Source organism: Balaenoptera musculus, chromosome 13 (genome assembly GCF_009873245.2).
Source record: "Balaenoptera musculus isolate JJ_BM4_2016_0621 chromosome 13, mBalMus1.pri.v3, whole genome shotgun sequence".
Classification (NCBI taxonomy): Eukaryota; Metazoa; Chordata; class Mammalia; order Artiodactyla; family Balaenopteridae; genus Balaenoptera; species Balaenoptera musculus.
In genome coordinates, this window is record NC_045797.1 from 42,907,861 (window position 1) to 42,926,466 (window position 18,606).

At 43.7% G+C, this 18,606-nt stretch overlaps 1 protein-coding gene across 4 annotated transcripts in view; it reads right to left on the bottom strand.

Moving 5' to 3' along the window:
• CCDC85A (coiled-coil domain containing 85A) overlaps window positions 1-18,606 on the bottom strand; it is a 201,489-nt gene that overhangs the window by 177,341 nt on the left and 5,542 nt on the right. For all 4 annotated transcript variants that reach the window (XM_036873890.1, XM_036873889.1, XM_036873887.1 and 1 more), the window contains exon 2: window positions 14,272-15,253. In XM_036873890.1, the coding sequence (XP_036729785.1) occupies window positions 14,272-15,253 (982 nt within the window). The remainder of the gene's footprint in view (window positions 1-14,271; window positions 15,254-18,606) is intronic.

Genomic DNA, 18,606 nt, shown 5'->3' on the forward strand with positions numbered 1-18,606 from the left:
TTCCTTTAAACTGTATTTTGGCATCGCCACAAAGACAAAACCACAACCTAAATTCACTTAGGTCTTAAACTAATGTCAATTGTTAAGTCTCTAAAACAGAAATGACAAATTCTCCCAAGTTTCTATCTCTGATGGAGACTGACCAGTACAGCTAGTTCATTATAATCCACTATAGAATAAAACCTTTGCCAAAAATGAAAGCATTAAACAGACAAACAAAAAAGGCCACTCTCATTTAAACTACGAAGTAGGAAGTTTTGCATACAAGTCAACATTTACTTCTGGAAGAAAAAAAAAACAGACTCCTATTTGCATCTCTAAGTTTTACCAAATATCACCCATGCCTAAATTAATCTTTTGTAAGTGACTAGGGTTTTGTTTGTCTGTTTGTTTTCATTCTTTTTATAAGGAGCAGAGAACAGGCGGCACATGAGACTCCACAAGTATGTTTACTTTCAAATAGGTTGCATTCAACAAATTAGCATTCTATTTACTTTCTGTGAAATCACTGCACCACAGCCATCTGTAGAGGAAGCTATGATATAAATTATCATATCAAGACTGAGTATGTGAAAGACGACTTGAATATGAACTCTGAGAGCAAATTCAAATCTGCCACCATTCTGCGATCTGCTCAGAGAAGGATGGCTCAGAATGGCCAGACATTGACACCATGGCCAAAGGATTCCTTCCATTCCTTTCCTTTCTGCCTGAGTTTGGCCCCAGGCCTGCACACACAGGAAGTCCTTGAGACAGGTGAAGAATGCCTGCTGTCTCCTGTGCACATTATAAATGGGGATTTCTGAGATTCCATGCAGGGTACAGAAGGAAATTCTGGTTTCTTTGGTATTTATGAGAAAATGGTGAAGACCACGACGTGCCAAGAGTTTACAAGGAGATGGGAGGAAACATCCTTACCACCAGCTCTCCTGATAATATTCCCTCCTCCCCCACCTCCATTTTATCACATGTACTGGGTGAGCCTGGAGGAGGAGAATGAGGTGGAAGCTTGAAATTATCATCTTGAAGCGTATAAAGTCACTGTGAAAGCTTCTCTGAGTCAAGCTGGGTTCAAGACATTGCTTGACCCCATGGCAAGTGGTTCATGACGGGCCCAATAAATTCTAAGTTTCCAGTCATCACACCAGGCTCTTCTTGATTTATATGAACCCAGGATTCCAGAAGTCATGACTACAGGGAAGCAAAGGATCCTGTGTTGCTGTAACATATACCGCTGTTTCAACATGCTCCGCTGCAGTGAAGCTGCATCTCCAGTGAGTTAACAATGTTGGTGTTGGTACAGATAAGGTATATGTTTGGGAGAAAGCATGTGTGTGTAAGAGAGAGCAGAGACCTAGAACAAAGCTTCATTTTATAGATAAAATTAGCCATTTATCTTTTCTTTCTGAGCTAGTATCATTTAGTATCCTGAATACTACTAAAAGCTGGCTTTTAAATAAATAAATCTTCCAATCAGAGCTCAGAATTGAGGCAGACGGGCAATTAAACGACCCTAAAACTCAAACTCAACCTTTTCAAATGGCAACCCACTGATGTAACAATAAAGACCACATTTATCTAATTAAGCTAGTAAAACATAAATTCTGCCCAAATAGTTCCACAGTAAAGAAAGGAAAAGGGGAGATTCACACTGGAAAAAGCTGTGTGTTGATGGATTCAAGGATAAACATTAAACTAAATTTCTCTAGAAAAGTTTGTCACTTCTATGAAAACGATTCAAAATGATCAGTACCTTAGCAGCTCTAAGTAGAGGTTAACAAAAGCTTGGTTTCCTTTAAAGAATTTATATTTTGTTTGTTCTCCAGTCCCAGACGGCATCACAAAATAAAGAACAGATGGTGGAGACTAAACGAGGAGACCCTGAAGGTGAAAGTTTTCAAAGATGCACGAATTTAAACGTCTACCTCTGAAAAAGACAATCCCCATGTCTATGAATTAACCTGATTGTGTGTTTTCACATGCCTATCATCACAGCTGAGACCAAGTACACATCCTCGGTGACAAGAAGAATCAAGAAATGGTGTTATCTGGGACCATCTATTCACTGGTCCAGAAACCCAGCTCATGTATCCAAATGTTTGCTTCTTTTGGCGTCTCTGGGTTAGACCAGGGGTTTTCAACCTTTGTAAAAAGTCACCTTTGTTGCAGCAGAAGCTTAAACAGAAGTGTGAACAAACCAGTTAAATGCAGAGCTGCCCCAGCTGAAGGGTGCCTGTGGTGGTCTGAAGTGGGTGGCAGAGCCTGGCCTGTCCCCCGCACCCACCCTCCTCTAGGGCTCAGTGGAGCACAGTTTGAAAAACCATCTGAGACTTAATATACAGCACCATGGGCTAAAATGAGATCAAAACACTGAAGCGGAAAAACATCAGAATGAATGAAATGTAAAGGACAAACTAGGTTAATTTTTCTACATTAGACCAACCCAAAGGTCAACAGGTTCCAAGATTATTTTTCTCCCTTTAGTGTTTTAACAGAATTAATTTACTGATTTCCACTTAGCAGTATATGTCTGCCTTCTGGGCAACTAAGCCATGTTTTCCCCAAAACCTTATAACATCTTTATTACTGACCCAAAAGATATTAGTCAGAAGATGGGTTTTCTTAACTGATGACCCTCGTTGTAAAACTCTCCCACTAAATAAGAACAGTAATTCACCACAGTCTTTGCTAGAAAAATAAAATAATTGGAGAATTAAATGATAGTATAAATCTGGGCACATAAAGCCCTGAAAACACTGGTCACTGTAAAAATTCTTAGTTCGGGAACCCTTAAGAAAAGGAACAAACCATTAAAATTAAACTGAGTTATAAAATCCTAACAAGGGATTTTTTTTTTTTTTTTAATGCTAAGGAACTACCTTCCCTAGTCCACTTAGTTTAACCACAAGGTCTAAACAATTGAAAACATTTTACCTTCCTCCCCATATATGAGAAATTAATGTCGCTATTAGGAAACACTCTTGGAAAGCATTTAGTATCCTATGTAATCTAGCCTCTACCCACTTTGCAAAATCATCTGCCACAACCTAACAAAGATATCCAGCACAGACCTACTCACATCCTCATGTTTCCTCAATACTGTCTGCCCATTTCCATCTCATGCCATCTCTCCCAGACATCCTCACCCCTCCTGCCAACGAATCCAAATCCAACTCTTCCCCAGACTCAACCTGACAACAGGGCTCCCTTGAGCGGCCATCCCTGACGTGAAGGTGCGTGAGTCATCTCCCAGGCCCACAAAGGCCCAGAGCACCAATAGCTCATTCTGTCCCTTTGGCTCTTAATTGTACACCTTCTCTGTTACTCACCTCCTCCCACGGACACGGCAGACCGTGAACTCCTAGTATGAAGGGCCTGTGGCTCACTTTTCTGCTCTACCTCATAGAGGGTATCACCAGGCTGCACCCCCATGGGACACACAAACACTTGTCGAATAAATATGTATGTTTATACATGTATTATTCTCAATAATCACTCATCTACATGAGACAGTGCAGACATATATTACACAAAGAAAGTGAAACACAAGCAGAATTTTGTTTTCTACTACCACCTACACCCTTGAGTCTTTTACCAGCTCATGCTTCTCCCAACTGTCATTTATGTTTGTTTTGCTATGTTGTTTATCTCAGGACACACTCTGATTAGCCTTTGTTGTAATAAATCTCTATTATCCCTGACCTTGTTTAGAATGCGTGGCTGCCTGATGAGTCAAGGCAAAGATTTACAAGGAAATTGTGCCTTCCCTTCGGTTAATGGTACTGTACCCTCCCAGTTTCATTGAAGAGCCTCACTCCAAAGTAGTTCAAGCTCAAGCTGTAAAGTTATAGGATTAAAGTGCCAAAGAACGGAGAGAATGGCTCTTCTTCTGCCCCAAGGTTCCTGGAAAAGATGACCAAAATCTGGTTGGATGGGACATAACAAAAGTACACGAACAGCCTGGTGACACTGCCTTACCACTGGCTTACTCCCTTCCGAACTTGAGTTGATAAGCCACACTCTCTCATTCGGTACAAAGGTGGCAAAGAGACTTGAGAAAATCTAGTCTACAATGGAGTAGAAAGTAAAATCCTTCACTCTGATTTTCCAGAGCACTGTCCCCCTAAGCAACAGGGGAAAATAAGAATCTAGACACAGGATGCACGTTTCACACGTGGCCAGCACATCTGTAGCCTGCCATCTGAGACCTGCCCAAATAGAAGAAATCTAATATCAGATTTCAGGACTCCACAAATCCCAAGTCACCTCCGCTATAGCCTCTTTAGCTCCCTTGTCACCCATGAGGTGTCCAATCATCACTGTGGCTACGTCAAAGGGGACTGGGTCTATTTGGACATCGCTAGGTGAACTGCTGCAACCCCGACAAGTTCCCGAGAAAGCACGGTGGTGCAGGGAAGCATTTAGCGCCATGGCTCTCAGGTCATGCCATGCACAGTGAACCTTCCACCTGAGCCCAGAATCCCTCCCGGATAACATCCTCACTGCTCTGTTAGGAGCTCAGGCCCAGCTGCACAAACTCTGGAGGAAGGCAGGTGGGGTGGCAAGCAGGGAGAGGAGCCCCCAGTCCAAGCTGATCAGACCTCCAGGCTGTCCTTGTGAGAGGAGGGGCAAGAAGCTGGAAGTGGTACATGGGTTGTGGTTCCTGGTTTCCATCAGTTCGTCCAGACCCTGCCTAAGTGAAATGAACACTGCGGGTTCTATGTTTATCAACATGCCAAGCTGTGTGAAACTAGATTTTCTCTGATGTCTGGGATAAAAATAAAGTCCCAAAACATGTTGGACACAAGAAATGCACTTTGCATTGTGTTGTGGAATCTGAACCCTGGGCTATACGTTATTATTCAAAACAAGTTTATTAGAGATATAGAGCTGTATCAGTACAATGAGAGGGAGAAAAACTGCCCTTTAGTAGATACATATTTTTTTGTTTCTAAATATTCAAACGATTTTTTTATGCAATGATGGTGTTAATAGATGATTATTTAACAGTCCATACCTAACAAAAGTAAAAAGTTGGCAATTCCAGGTTTATTCTCAGGTTTTATATATCTGTGAAATCCAAATTCTGAGACTACTGACTTAGAAAAACTCTATTGCAGGCCCCTTACTTGAGGGATAAATTATTTTGCCTGCAGAAGTGGGTGGTGTGCTAAAGGTCACACAGCAAAGTATGACCTCGAAAGTGGCAGAGCCAATTCTGTACCCAAATGTCCAGCTGGGCAAGTGTGCCATGATGTCCTTTATGAAGTTAGGGCAACACACTGTAACTCCATGAAACAAATGTAATTATTTTTAACTGTTTTGAAATACGTGTTAAATAAATACCACTTTTACTCACAATTAAAATAGAATTTGGCTAAAGGAGGTTTATAAAATTGTTTCATTGTTTTAAAGCTATAAATAAAGTTTAGATGCCATATGCCGACTTAAGGATGGGTATCTACATATCACTTTAACATACGGGTGAAATTCCACAGATACCTACAAATGTAAAAATAACTAGCTATGCTTTGTGAATAGGTGTAATAGTACTAGCCTAGCTTTCTTTTTTCAATGAATGCCTGCTGTACACATGGCTGTGTAGAACTCTGGCAAGAACCATGTTTCTATCAAAGACAGATTCACGTGCTAGGCCAATAAAATCCGAAGTAGGCAATTCTGAGACTGCAACAGGAAAAAGCCAAATAAATTAAGGGTGAAAACCATGTGGCATATAGTTTGAGAGTAAGAAGGACTAAGTATTGGTCTTCATTTAAGTGCTAAAGGGATACTGTAAAAATAAGCAATTTTCAAGCCTGTTCTTCCACAGATTTTGAAAAGCTTGATTCCTAAGTGTTTCTCATGAAAGTCACTATACTGAGGGGGCTATTCATGGCAAACCACCTGGATAATGTTTATTTCTAGACCCCTAATTGATCATAATTGTAAACGTACTCTCTTCCAAAGTACCCTCATACGTACAATAAGCAGCTAAATTCAGCCAGTTCTCCCCCGACGGCTCCGTAACCAGGGCGACTCTGGTTGGGTCCTGTAACAATGAGGCGGCTGGCCCTGCCAGTCAACATAAGACAGGTGCCCATTAGCAACAAGGGGCACTACCAAATAGACAGACCCTTTGAAATTCTTCATGGCATCCCCCTCACACAGCCTCTGTCTGCTATTTTCACTCTCTCTCCTCCTTCCTGTAAGCTGACTCTTACCTCACTTTCCTGTGAGTCACATGGAATCCATCATCGGCAGATATGACTAAATGACTTGTCTTTCAGGGTCTTATTACTCTGTTTAGGTGCATAGGTGAACCAGCACTTGCTGTCTAGGAACATCGAAAAGATGCTGAATTCATGAGCATGGTTAATTTGAATTCTCAAGAGTGGTTCAACAGACCAGGCTGCTTGGAACAGAAATTTGCAACTCAGATATTCTGACCTTTTAAATGCCATCAAAAGTGTTAATGTAAGTGTACTTTACTTCTGCCTATAGTAGCATAAATCAGAATAACGGGCTTAATTAGTTTTGTTTGCAGTAAGCTGAGTTATTAAAAAAACACAACTCCTTGAGAGCATTTGGTGTTGCCATCTGGCCCATCCCCTCGCTCCCGGTCTTTCCCTTCTGTTTCTTGTGCTCTAGAAGCTGACACTTCTCCAGACAGAACCTTTTGGCTGTGAAGACAAGCGGATGTGTGAGAATGGGAATAAGGTCAACCCATAGTCACAAGGCTGTTTATCTGGAGGAATGTGGCCTTGGGGTTGGGAGAGTCTGTGTGGGAGGAAGAAGGGCAGGAAGGCTGTTGGCCTCTCAGGCCAAGAGCAGGAATACTCCTTCCACTAAGAGTACATCTCAAGACTTGATCATCCAGCTGTGAACAAGTGTACCCCGTCTAACCGAATGAGAGACTCCCAGGCAACAGATCCCAGGCTCCCATCTTGCATCTCCAGGTCTTCTCTGGAACCTCTCTAAGCACGAGTCTACTGACATGCACTTTGTCTCACTCATCATTGCAGGTCGCTGGTTTTCTCGAATTTCCAACAGGAATGGGGGAAGACTGGGTCCCTATTCCATTTAGGGTCTTTATAGTTAACATTACCCCTACATCAAGCGCCTTCAAAGTCTGGAAGATTAAACGTCTTCTTTATAAAAACGACACCTTGTCCTGGGAGTCAGTGGGATTCTAGTCCTCTACTAACTGGCAATTGGCCTTGGGTAATTCACTGAACATCTCTGGAAGTCAATTTTCTCAGTCAGAAAATGGGAAGGTTGAAGTGCATAAATTGTAGAGGACTTTACAGCTCCAAGTGTTATGGTTGAAAGTGCCCTAATTTCTTAGCGTTAAAATAGACATTCTCAATTAACCAAATAAAATAAATATATACATACACATGTATCTATGCCCCCAAATGCACCCAAATGCAATTCATGCTTTTTAACATTCTTGAAACAACTAGCAATTATGGACACTCAGGAAGCTGTAGCTGCACATCATCCAGATCAGGGGTTGCCCCTATAAAAGCCAAAAGACCCCTCAATAATTGGAAGAAAGATGAGACGACCTTTCAGAAGACCTTTCTTTATAATCGAGAATGAATGTACCTGACTAGAGAAACCAACTTACTCAGGAAGCATCAGAGATTGCCTTTGAATTTCTGGTCATCAAAAGGTAACCAGAACATTCTAACCCTCAACCATAGCAGTAGGCAAAAATGGGACTATATTTTGTCTGCAAGATTTTTAAATGTAAGGATTCACTTTGCTTTATGTAGCTGAAATTGAAATGAAAAAAGTCATTCAATGCATTTAATGATTGATGAAATATGCATACAAGAACACTCAGTACATGAGAGAGAGAAGCAAATAACTGAAATACAGATTTAGAGCAATCACCCAACCCAACCTTTCTCCATAACATACCCTGTCTCATAGAAAAGCGCACAGAAGGACTAAATAACTAAGGATCTGAAGAAGGAAAAAACTAAAATATCATTCCCGAAGTTTTCATTTATCTGTAATTGAATATGTGCCTAATTTCAATCCAGGGCCAAGACCAAATCCCAAGACTTTTTGTACCCTTCCATAATGATTCAAGTACAGTAGCTCTATAATACATTTAACTTTTTGTTACATGAAAACTGTAAAGGACCCAACTGTGTGTGAATAACCCAGTCATTGTCTTATCTTAAGGACAAACTAGTATTGCCTTTATAAAGCAAGCTACTATTCCTCTGCCATTTTGTCATTTCTAAACACCTCTCCTGCTTCTCTGCTGTTGAAGAATCCCTGGTCTCAGAAAGAGCAGCCACTCTTTCTATTGGAAACCCCTGAATGGCACTCTAAAGAGAAGGCAATTTATGTCAGGAGCAGCAGTAACTTGAACCTCACTCTTTTGCAGATCAGAGATGTATAAACTAGAGCTGGGATTTCATGTCTGTATCCTCAAGTGCCCCATGGTCTACTCCTAATGCTGAATTTGAAATTTCCTAGAACTCTTGAAAATCAGCCCATTTCAGAAAATGAAACTATTAATATCTCCCAGAATCAAATTCAAAATAAGTATTTTTCTTCAAATGTACACAAAGCTTGCCATAAACATTATGCATTAAAGTAGTATTAAGGCCAACCTGATTGTTCCAAAGTACCCAAGGAGTAAAAATAGCTGAGTTGTTACACAGGTTCCCCAGTGCTCCGAAAGGACAGCGTTCCTATGAAACCTTTCGTAAGCCGAAATGGGATAAAGTGAAGCAGCAGTTACCTTAGGACACATCTTGCTAACAGATGCACAAAGGAAATCGAGATAAAGTACAGATGCTCATAGACAGTTTAAAGCTACGGTGGCCTGAAGCTAAGTGTGGTTCCCGGGGAAGGAGCTTGGCGGTGCCACTCTCACTGCTCGGGGTATCCACTGCCTCTACAGGGGCTCACTGCAAAACAAATGCTGAATGCTATTTTTTGCTTTTCACCTTTTTCATAAAATTGAAAATCCGCTTTAGATTTCTTTCAGTTAGCGAAAACAGGTACACCAAGGTAGGTCCCTGATAAAGCAAACTTTTGAAAAGCAGGGGACACCTGTATTACAGAAATACTTCAATTCTCTGAAATATAGTCAAGACCCAGAAAACAAGCAAAAACTTTTTCAGCCCAAATAACTGATAGATGCATGACACATGTACCGTGCGCTAAAGCTCATGCACTTTACTCATAGAAGGATACTTCAAGGTCACTTACTCTTATTTTTCAACACAGTTCTAATCAGTGCGATTATCCATTTTCCCAAGGGAAATGGATAATCACATTAGATTATCCATTAGAAAGAGCAGAACAGCATTTAGAAACAACGAGGAAATGATGTTAAAACCAGGCCGGGCGAGGGCAGCAAGGAATATTGCTGAAGCATGCTGGTACTAGAAGTGACTGAAAATCTATTAAAAGTAGATACTGAAAAATAAATAAAGAAAGAATAGCCATCTGGGGCCATTTAATGTAGGGACTCACACTTCTATCTCGCTTCAGAGATCCTAAACATCAGACGTGGCTAAAATGAGAAATTTTAGAGCCTAGGGCCATAAACTTCAGCACACACTGGCCCAATGGTGCCATACAAGTAAAACTTTTTTTTCAAGCTTTTGCAAAGTTTGGCTTCACATTCTTATTTCTGAGCAGTGGAGCTTGACTACACTGATGCCTCCAGAATAATCTATCATTACTATGAGTAAATGTAGAGGCTTAGAGCACATCACTGCTACTGTACTCACTTGACACTTGTGAAAATGAGTTATCTGATGAAATGTAATACTCACCATAATTTTGTTCTAAGTTAGGCTTTTTCTGAATTATTTCAGTTGAAAAGATAAAGGCATTACTAACTCAATGGTATTTTTTCTATCACGTATATCTTCTGAAAAGTTGCAATGGATCCCAAAATACAAATGTTTAATTGATTTCAACTGGGTCTAAAGGGCACAACCATAATTAGCTGAAAGGGATTTCTCTTTGGCTTCACAGCATCAACTGGCTCATGTGACTGAATTCCGATGCACTTGAAGATTTGTTTGCTAAACAGAATCAACTGAATAGTTGGCATTGTTCACATGCAACATTAAAGTTACTGAAATGTATATACACACACACAGCATATAGATAATAGAGATAATCTCCTTAGAAGATTAAAATGGTCCCCTAGATTTAAAGAATGTTTATAGCTTTGTGCTGTTATCGCCAGTGCAGTTGAAAACCTTACATTCTACTAGAAATTACCTTTCTAAGCCACCTAGGTTTTCCAATAATAGTTCACCTCTCAGATATTTTGCAATATCTCAAACTATATTTTCAATATTAATCATTCTATGTCATTAAATCAAAATGTATTCTTATGATGAATGCAACATGCTTTGCACAAACAGGTATAGTACAAACGATTGTTTTTTCCAAAACGCCTTAAAATTGATGTCCTATCAAAGTGAATATAAGGCTACCAAATTACCATACTGAAGCTTGAAGACCAAAAACTATTATCTAGTTCTTTAACCATCTACGTGTCAGCTCACACAACAGAAAATATACTCAGAGGACCTCAGTTAAAATCAGTTCTGTAGTATTTCTATAACTGTTAACTGCTGACATTTTTCTCCCAAGAGACATTCAATTTCTATTCTCCAAATTCATTCATAAGTGATGGTCTGACTTTCTCTAAGCAAAATAAAAGTTTTATGAGAGCAATCACTCACGCCGTAGTGCACGACTACTTAATTCACAGACAGCCTTGCTTCAAAGAAACTCTGCTGGGCTCTTCCACACATAGGTTATCTCACCCCTAGCAGACAAGGCCATTTTTGTGTTATCAGCGTCTTTCATTTACTCATTAACAGAGAATAACAAGCCGTCTTAAAACTCAAGGTAAAACCTATAAACTGAGAGATTTGAAATGCAGGTTCTCTTGTGGGAAATATTCGTTAGGATTGCAGGTGCCGCGTGATCTACATGCACCATGAGCATCCACTGGAAATAGGTTAGAAACCCCTGTGCTTCTTTGTCCATCGGGATGTGAAGGCTTGAAAAGGTAGTCTTAAATGACTCATATGCCAGAGTTTCCCCGAATTAACCTAATAATCCCACCCACCAAAAACTCAAATTTTCAACCCATACCCCTGAAGAAGTACATTATCAGATAGCCTTGGTCTGGGGTTGGGAGGGGTGAGGTTTTCCAGTACCTGCTGGTGTCAGTCTTTCTCAGTCCTGGAGTTCAGCAAAGGAAAGGAAGAACTTTCTTCTTCCCAGGCAGCTTGGGTGTTTGAGAGCTTCACTCACACCAGCCCATTTTATCCAACAACCACGAACCTCAGCCAATGGTTTCCACCTGGTCTGCTCATTAGAATCACCTGAAGGGTTCTTTTAACAACGTGCCCAGGCCCAGGGCCAGACCAATTCAATGTGCATCTGAGTGTGGGATCCAGGCACCAGTGCTTTTTCAAAGTCAGCCCAGTGATTTTAGCCTGCAGCCAAACTGAAAAACACTGCTCTAGAGCAGTGATTTTGAATCAGAGTCAATTTTGCCCACTCCCAACCCCAGGAACATTTGGTAGCATCTGGAGACATTTTTAATTGTCACAACTGGGGGTTGCTTATGGGTAGAGCCCGGGATGCTGTTACACCTCCCAAAACGCACAAGACAACGCCTCACAACTTTCACCTGCTTTTTGTTAACGCAGAAACATTCAAGGGCTCATCCAAAACACTCACCTCTCACACCAACCCCACACAGAAGGATTCTGTAAATGACTCAGCAAATTTGCAGTTTGGGATCTACCTTGCTGCTGGGTCCTATCTGTTTATAAGACAATAATTCAACCAAAGTGTGTGGGGATTTAAAAATATGAAAAAGCCATGTCTCACTATCCATATCAAAAATTAATTTGTAACAGCAGGATAAATACAAGCTACCAGTGCCCAAGCTTATAGGCTGATGATCCATAAACATCTCATCGTGCCTCTTCATTTTCCAATTAATTATTGAAATAAAAACGCAATGCAAATGGACTACAAACACACTTTGGTGAGGATATCAACTGTCAGAAGATCCGTCACTTAAGAATGAGAAAACCCGAAGTAAACACAAGAATTAAACTACAGTGTCATTCTACATAATACGTCTGTGTTACATCAAATTTTTAACTGAACAAAATTGTTAAATTGAAAAAAACCATTTGCCTGACCATGAAATTTATCTGAACCCAGGCAATAAGATTCAATGATTAACACCATCCCTATCTAGAGATAGACCTTACTTTATACAAAGAATTGCTTAAAAATTGCACGTAAAATCCCTTCTTATAAGTTAAATCACACATCAGAGAAGTTCTTTATTTAAATAAGCCTTTTTGTAAGGAGAAGAACTGTTTTGTAAGTGAACCACCTGCCCTTAAGTAATCTTTATTTTGGTTCAAGATAAAAAGTTTCCTCAAAATAGTGCACACATTTACTTCTCATGCTCATTAAAAAGGAATCAAGAAATGGAAAAGTCATTAACTTTACCTTCCCGTTAACACATTCCCCCCCTGAAGACAAGTTTCATGGCCGATGACACATCTTGTGATAGTAACACAACCAAAATATCTTTTTAAATGACTTTCATCTCTTGTGAGAACTGCACAGCTGAGGCTGCCCACAGCAATCAGGGCAGCATCTCCTGGAAAGAGTGAGGGAGGGGTGCAATAAACAAAGTAAAAGCCCCAGCCAGCCAGGTGGCTTCAATACAACAGGTGAATTGGCTTCTCCCAGCTTTCACCTCCCAGCACGTAACAGAGAAAGCAACAGCGTCCGATCTTTCCCATTACTTTCTAGTTCCATCTGTGCTTAAAACATTGGATGTATTAGAAGCCAAGCTTCAGGAGTCAATTTTCAGCACTAGGAGAAAAGGACTAGGATGAAATGGAATCCAACAGGTAAATCCCCAACTACAATATTGAAAATTTACCCCTTCGTGTCACTGCTAAAATTGGCGGCCTCCACCACTGCTCAGAGCTGACTGCACACAGCCTCTGGAGCAGCTTTCAAATAAAGTGGAAAACCTCAGATATTTTGGATGCAGAAACCCCACTTCATAAAACCAATCGTTTTAGTTCTAACTCGGCCACAGATAACATAAAAAAAAAAAGACCCTCACAATTCTTTTAAGTTTTTTTTTTTCCTCTCTTGAGTTTCAAGTGGTTTCATAACAAAGATGCAGAAAAGTAAACCTCTTCCAAACGGTTTAGAGCTGCCTCAGCCAATGCAGTGGATGTTGCACTTTGGAAACCAAAGGAGTGTCCAAACACATCTGTACATTTTAAAGGGGAATATTTAAACAACCAGAAAGATGACTCGCCATGTAAAAAAGCATGCTACTCAAGCATTGACATCTATACACTACCAAATGTAAAACAGATAGCTAGTGGGAAGCAGCTACATAGCGCACAGGGAGATCAGCTTGGTGCTTTGTGACCACCTAGAGGGGTGGGATAGGGAGGGTGGGAGGGAGATGCAAAAGGGAGGAGATATGGGGATATATGTATATGTATAGCTGGCTCATTTTGTTATACAGCAGAAACTAACACACCACTGTAAAGCAATTATACTCCAATAAAGATATCTAAAAAAAGGGAAAGAAGTCATCTGATGCATTTCAGATGCAAAGGAAAGTCACAGATTCATGCTAAGGCCCCCAACACAATGGAAAACATCCTCAAGGAAAAGGAAGGCATATTTACAGACATTCAGGCAACCCAGCATCAAGCCTGTTTAAGGACACCCTAGTTCTTTTTTAATGTTATTGTTTTTCATAATAAATACTCATTTCTTTCTGCACATAAGCTGTTAGCTGGACTCAAAAACCTTTGGTCACCTGTTCCAAGAGAGCCCTTGCAGGAAACTGCACACAACCAGGAAAATGTTCAAGATAGAGAAATCTTAGATTGGTTCTATTTTTATCTTCAATGCCCACAGATCTCACCCTGACTACTCAGGGTCCCACGGAATTATCGTTCCTCTCCTTCCCCTGCCCCCTCCTCCCCAGTATTCTCCAGGCTACCTGGTAATTGCATAAACTAGAACAAATGGAGGGGGAGAAACACACATCATGGTTTGGGGGCAAACGTGTGTTCCTCTCCCCAACCCGCCTCCGCGCCAGCGCCTGCAGTTTCTAACGTGGCCGCAAAGCCCTGCATCATTCATAACTCTCTACCCAGTGGCCCCAGCAAAGCAGTTCCCCAGCACGTACTGACCCACCGTTCATGCCACTGTAGACGTTCCGGTGATGGGGTGACAGATCCTCTTGCGCCTGCCTTCGGAGGGTGCCCTCCCTGCTGCCACCGCCGCTGCCGCCTCCGCCACCGCCGCCGCCGCCGCCTCCGCCGCCTCCGCCCACGTGTTTGTGATCGGGGCTACCCCCGTAATGCTGTTTGAGGTGCTCCGGGCTGGTGCCCCGGGCTCTGGGTAGCTGCTCCAGGCTCCCGCCGAGGGCGTGTTTCTGAAGATGCTCGGGGCTCCCTCCGCTGTGCCTGGCGTGCTCGGGGCTGCCCCCGGGCCTGTGCTTCTGTAGGTGCTCCGGGCTCCCGCTCAGCACGTGCTTGGGCAGCGCTTCGGGGCTGCTCCCCGCGTGCGGGTGCCTTTGCTGTTCGGGGCTGCCCTTGCACAAGGGTTTGTGGTGCTCGGGGCTGGGTCCTTTGAGGGCTTTGGGGTGATCTGGGCTCGCGGAGGCCCTGGGCTTCTGCAGATGCTCAGGGCTGGCACTCCTGCGCTTGGAGTGCTCCGGGCTGCCCTCGGCCCGGGCCTTCTGCAGGTGCTCCGGGCTGCCGCCGCTCGCGTGATGCTTGTGGTCCGGGCTGTCGGTGCTGCCCGTGCTGGAGGTGCTGCTGCCGTCGCCCACGTCCCGCACGTAGGGCGCCGTGGTGGCGGCGAGCTGGCAGAGGCTGGCCTGGCTGTCGATGGAGCAGCGGCTACCCGCGCAGCCTGCGCCCTTCTCCTCGTCCAGCAGCACGCAGAGCTCCTTGAGCTCCATGTTCTCCTTCACCACCTCCTCCTGCTTCACCTCCAGCTCCTTCAGCTTCTGCAGGTATAAGGCCACCTCCTTGTGCATCACCCCCGCCGTGTAGCGGCCCAGCCTCTGCCACTCCCGGGACACCCTCTTGCCCTTCTGCCGGTCGTCATCCAGGAAACAGCAGAGGTCCCTCAGTTCCTGGTTGTCCTCCTGGAGTTTCTGGTTAATATCCTGAAAAGAGACACACAGCCATTCAAGCCAGGGACGCATGGGAGGCGACACCAGGCTCAGACTTCTGGGAGCCAGGGAGCCTGGAATGGGTGAATTCTCTGTGAGGATAGGGGAGGGAGGGAGAAGGTGAGAGGAAGCTAAAGATGTGTAGCTGTCCAAAAAAAACTAACAATAATGGGTATTGATTCTGCTCCCTGCCCCATGCTTTACTTGCATTATCTCATCTGCTTCTCACCAAACCCTCAGGGGATATTATGGCTCTTTTACAGACGGGGAAACTGGACCTCGCAAAGCTTCACCTGTCCAAGGTCATCCAGTCAGTCTTTAGGGAGCAGCCAGTTCATTAACAGGAAATCGGTAGGCTCCCTGCCCCACCTTCAAGGAAGAAAGATGGCTGCTTGTGATCTGTGAAAGGCTTACGAGCTCTGAGGCAACAGGCCTTTCGTCAGTGCAAACAACAAACACTGCCTGGGTGTTCAGCCCACGACCCGGAGAAGCAGCCCCAACCCCTGCATGAGGGAGCTGCATAACAGTCCTCTGGCGGCGTTTCAGTCCTGCCCATCCAACCCCGACTTGCCGTCCTCCCTGCACGGCTCCCAGGCATCTCACTTGGAACTCAGGTTCTTGTGAGATATTCAAACTCCCCCCCTCCCCGCAAATCGCACCTCTCAGCAAATGCCACCTCCACCCATCCTGTTGCCCTTTATAAGAACATGCGGTTATGCCTGGCACCTCCTTCTCCCTCACCTCCCAGTTCCGAGCCAAACACGTCTCCTGAACTCTACCTCCGAAATTTACCTTGTCACTCCCTTGCTTCAAACCCTTAAAAGGGTCTCACTGCCCTTAGGATAAAGTGCAAAATCCTTTAAGTCTCAAAAGGCCCCCAATCCTCTTAACTGGCCTACTTCTCCAGCATGAACGGTGATTCATTCATGAATATTTAGTAAGCATCTATTATGTGCCAGGTACCTGTCCAGGTGCTAGGGACAGATCAGTGGACACAGCAAAGCCCTTGACATCCTATGGCTTTCATTCTGGTGGGGAAGACTAGCAAAAAGCAAGTCTAGAACATAATGTCATAGAGTGAAAAGTGCTGGGAAAAAGACTAAAGCAGGCTAAAAAAATACTATCTTTTAAGAGAAGGCACCTCTGCAGAGAAAGAAAACATTTGAGCAAAGACCTGGGTGAAATAAAGGCGCAAACATTTGCTGGAAGATGATCCCAGGCAGAGAGAAAGGCAAGTGTAAAAGCCCCGAGACAAATGTGGCTCAAGTTGCAGCAAGGCCAGTGGGCCTAAAGCGGAGTGAGCAAGGGGGGAGGCAGAGCTGGGAAGGAGGTCTGGGAGGTGAGGTGCAAGTGGGGGGGCACCAGGGCTAGGTAGATAATGTGCGCCTCATCAGCGACATGAAGGCCTTGCCAGCCACAGGAAGACTTTGGATTGTTGGCAAGCTGAGGATAGACGACTGACATGATGTGATTCATTCTGCACCATCATTCTGTGCAGAAAACAGACTGCTGGGGGATGGAAGGCGGGAGGTGACTGGAAGAGAGAGAGACAGGATAAGGTGGAAGCTGGAAGACCAGGTAGGAGGCTACAAGGTTGGTCCAGGTAGAGGGAGATGATGGTGGCTGCTAGCCATGGTGGCAGTGGACAAGGTGAGACCATCCCTCCCCGTCACGCACAGAGCCCCACCCATGCTGGCCTGGTCTCAGGGCCCAAGGGACAAGCCCTTCCCCTCTTTCACTCGGAATGCTTCCCCCAGCCTCTACACGATCTTTGTTTCTCACTTTACGGCACTTCCCCATAGAAGCCATCCCTGACCACTAATCTAAAGGACGTCCCCTTCTATGCTCTGCGAGGAGCCCTTCAACTTCCCCTCTGTTGCATTACAACTTCTAATCACATATGGTTGAGTGTGACTATCAGTCAAGTCTCCATCCTCACTAGACCAGAGTCATGAGAATGGAGACCCGTCTCTTCTGTTCACCTCTGTGCATCCAGAACGCAGCACCCCTACTGTAGATACCTGAAACCAAGGAATTCAGAATTAACCGTGAAATCCCCACTTAGTCTCCATTCACACATATAGTAAAGGGGGTAACTGTTTCTTGAAGCACCATAGTTTGGTGGGGGTTGAAAAGGGGACACCTACCTAAGATTTCCCCTACTTCACAAAGCCTGAAAATCTCTGGTCTTGTGACTGTCATCCAATCCAGACCTAGAGGTACTCAGAGAGGGGACTTGATTCTCTCAAACTCAGGTTAATTGCAACACTTCCCCCTGATATTGACTAGGAAATAAACCATAAAACATCTGCCAACCATGCCTGGCATCTCCTGGCAGTCATGAGGCCTGAGGAGAAAGAGGCTCTGTGCAGCTTAGTTTGCAACTCAGTTCTAACTCTTAGCATCACCAATGACTCTGTTTCCTTGTGTCTAATGCCCATCTAGTCCTTTTGCTTCTCAGTGCCACTCTCTGACCTCAGACCCAGCTGTTTCCAAAAGCCTCCGGCGGGCCTCCCTGCCTTGGTCTACCCCAGCCCCTAACTTCCCTCGCTCACTCCAGTCCAAGCTCTCTCTGGCCAGACTGATCTTCAAACACTCTCCCTGCAGGTAGTGTCTCTCCTGCCCCTAAGCCCCCATCGCCTCCCCTTCGCCAAGGAAAATGAATAAACCCTTGGGCCAGGCCTACAAGGCTTTCTTCCTGCCTTTCTACCTTTAGCTCCCTCTAATTGTGAACCAGCTAATTATGAACCCTGATTAGGTCTAACTTTCCAACTAGAAAATACTATCTTCTGCCTTCTATGGACATACCTCAGAGGACAGATTGCTCTGATAGGACTCCACCAGCCCTAAAACAGCATCTGGTGTGCAGCAGCGCCAGGCTTGAATGAATGACTAAAGTAACTATCCCACTCACAGCTCAATGCCCGTAACACACACTCCCGAGAGCACTCATTGGGCATCTTTTTTTTCTTTCTTTCTTTTCTAATGTAGATACCTTAGCTTCTGGAGGGCAGAGTCCATTCCAATGTCTTTCTTTGCATATTTGACACACTTGACTTGGTGTGTTGCATACAGTGAATGCTTAATATGTGTTTATGGACTGACCAGCCCTTTAAAGCCCTAGGTCCACGGCCAAAACAGGGTACAGCTCTAGCTACTGAGAAAAGATTTCTTATTATTGTTTTCAGCTAGCCCTGCTGTGTCGGAGTCTGTAGTAATAAGAGAATAAATTATCCCTTGACACTGGTGCTTTATGGGAAATCAGAAGCTGTGGATATTCCGAGAAAATAATGCTAAACAAAATAAGTCATTCTCAGCTTCACAGCTCATGCAGCTCAATATCAAAA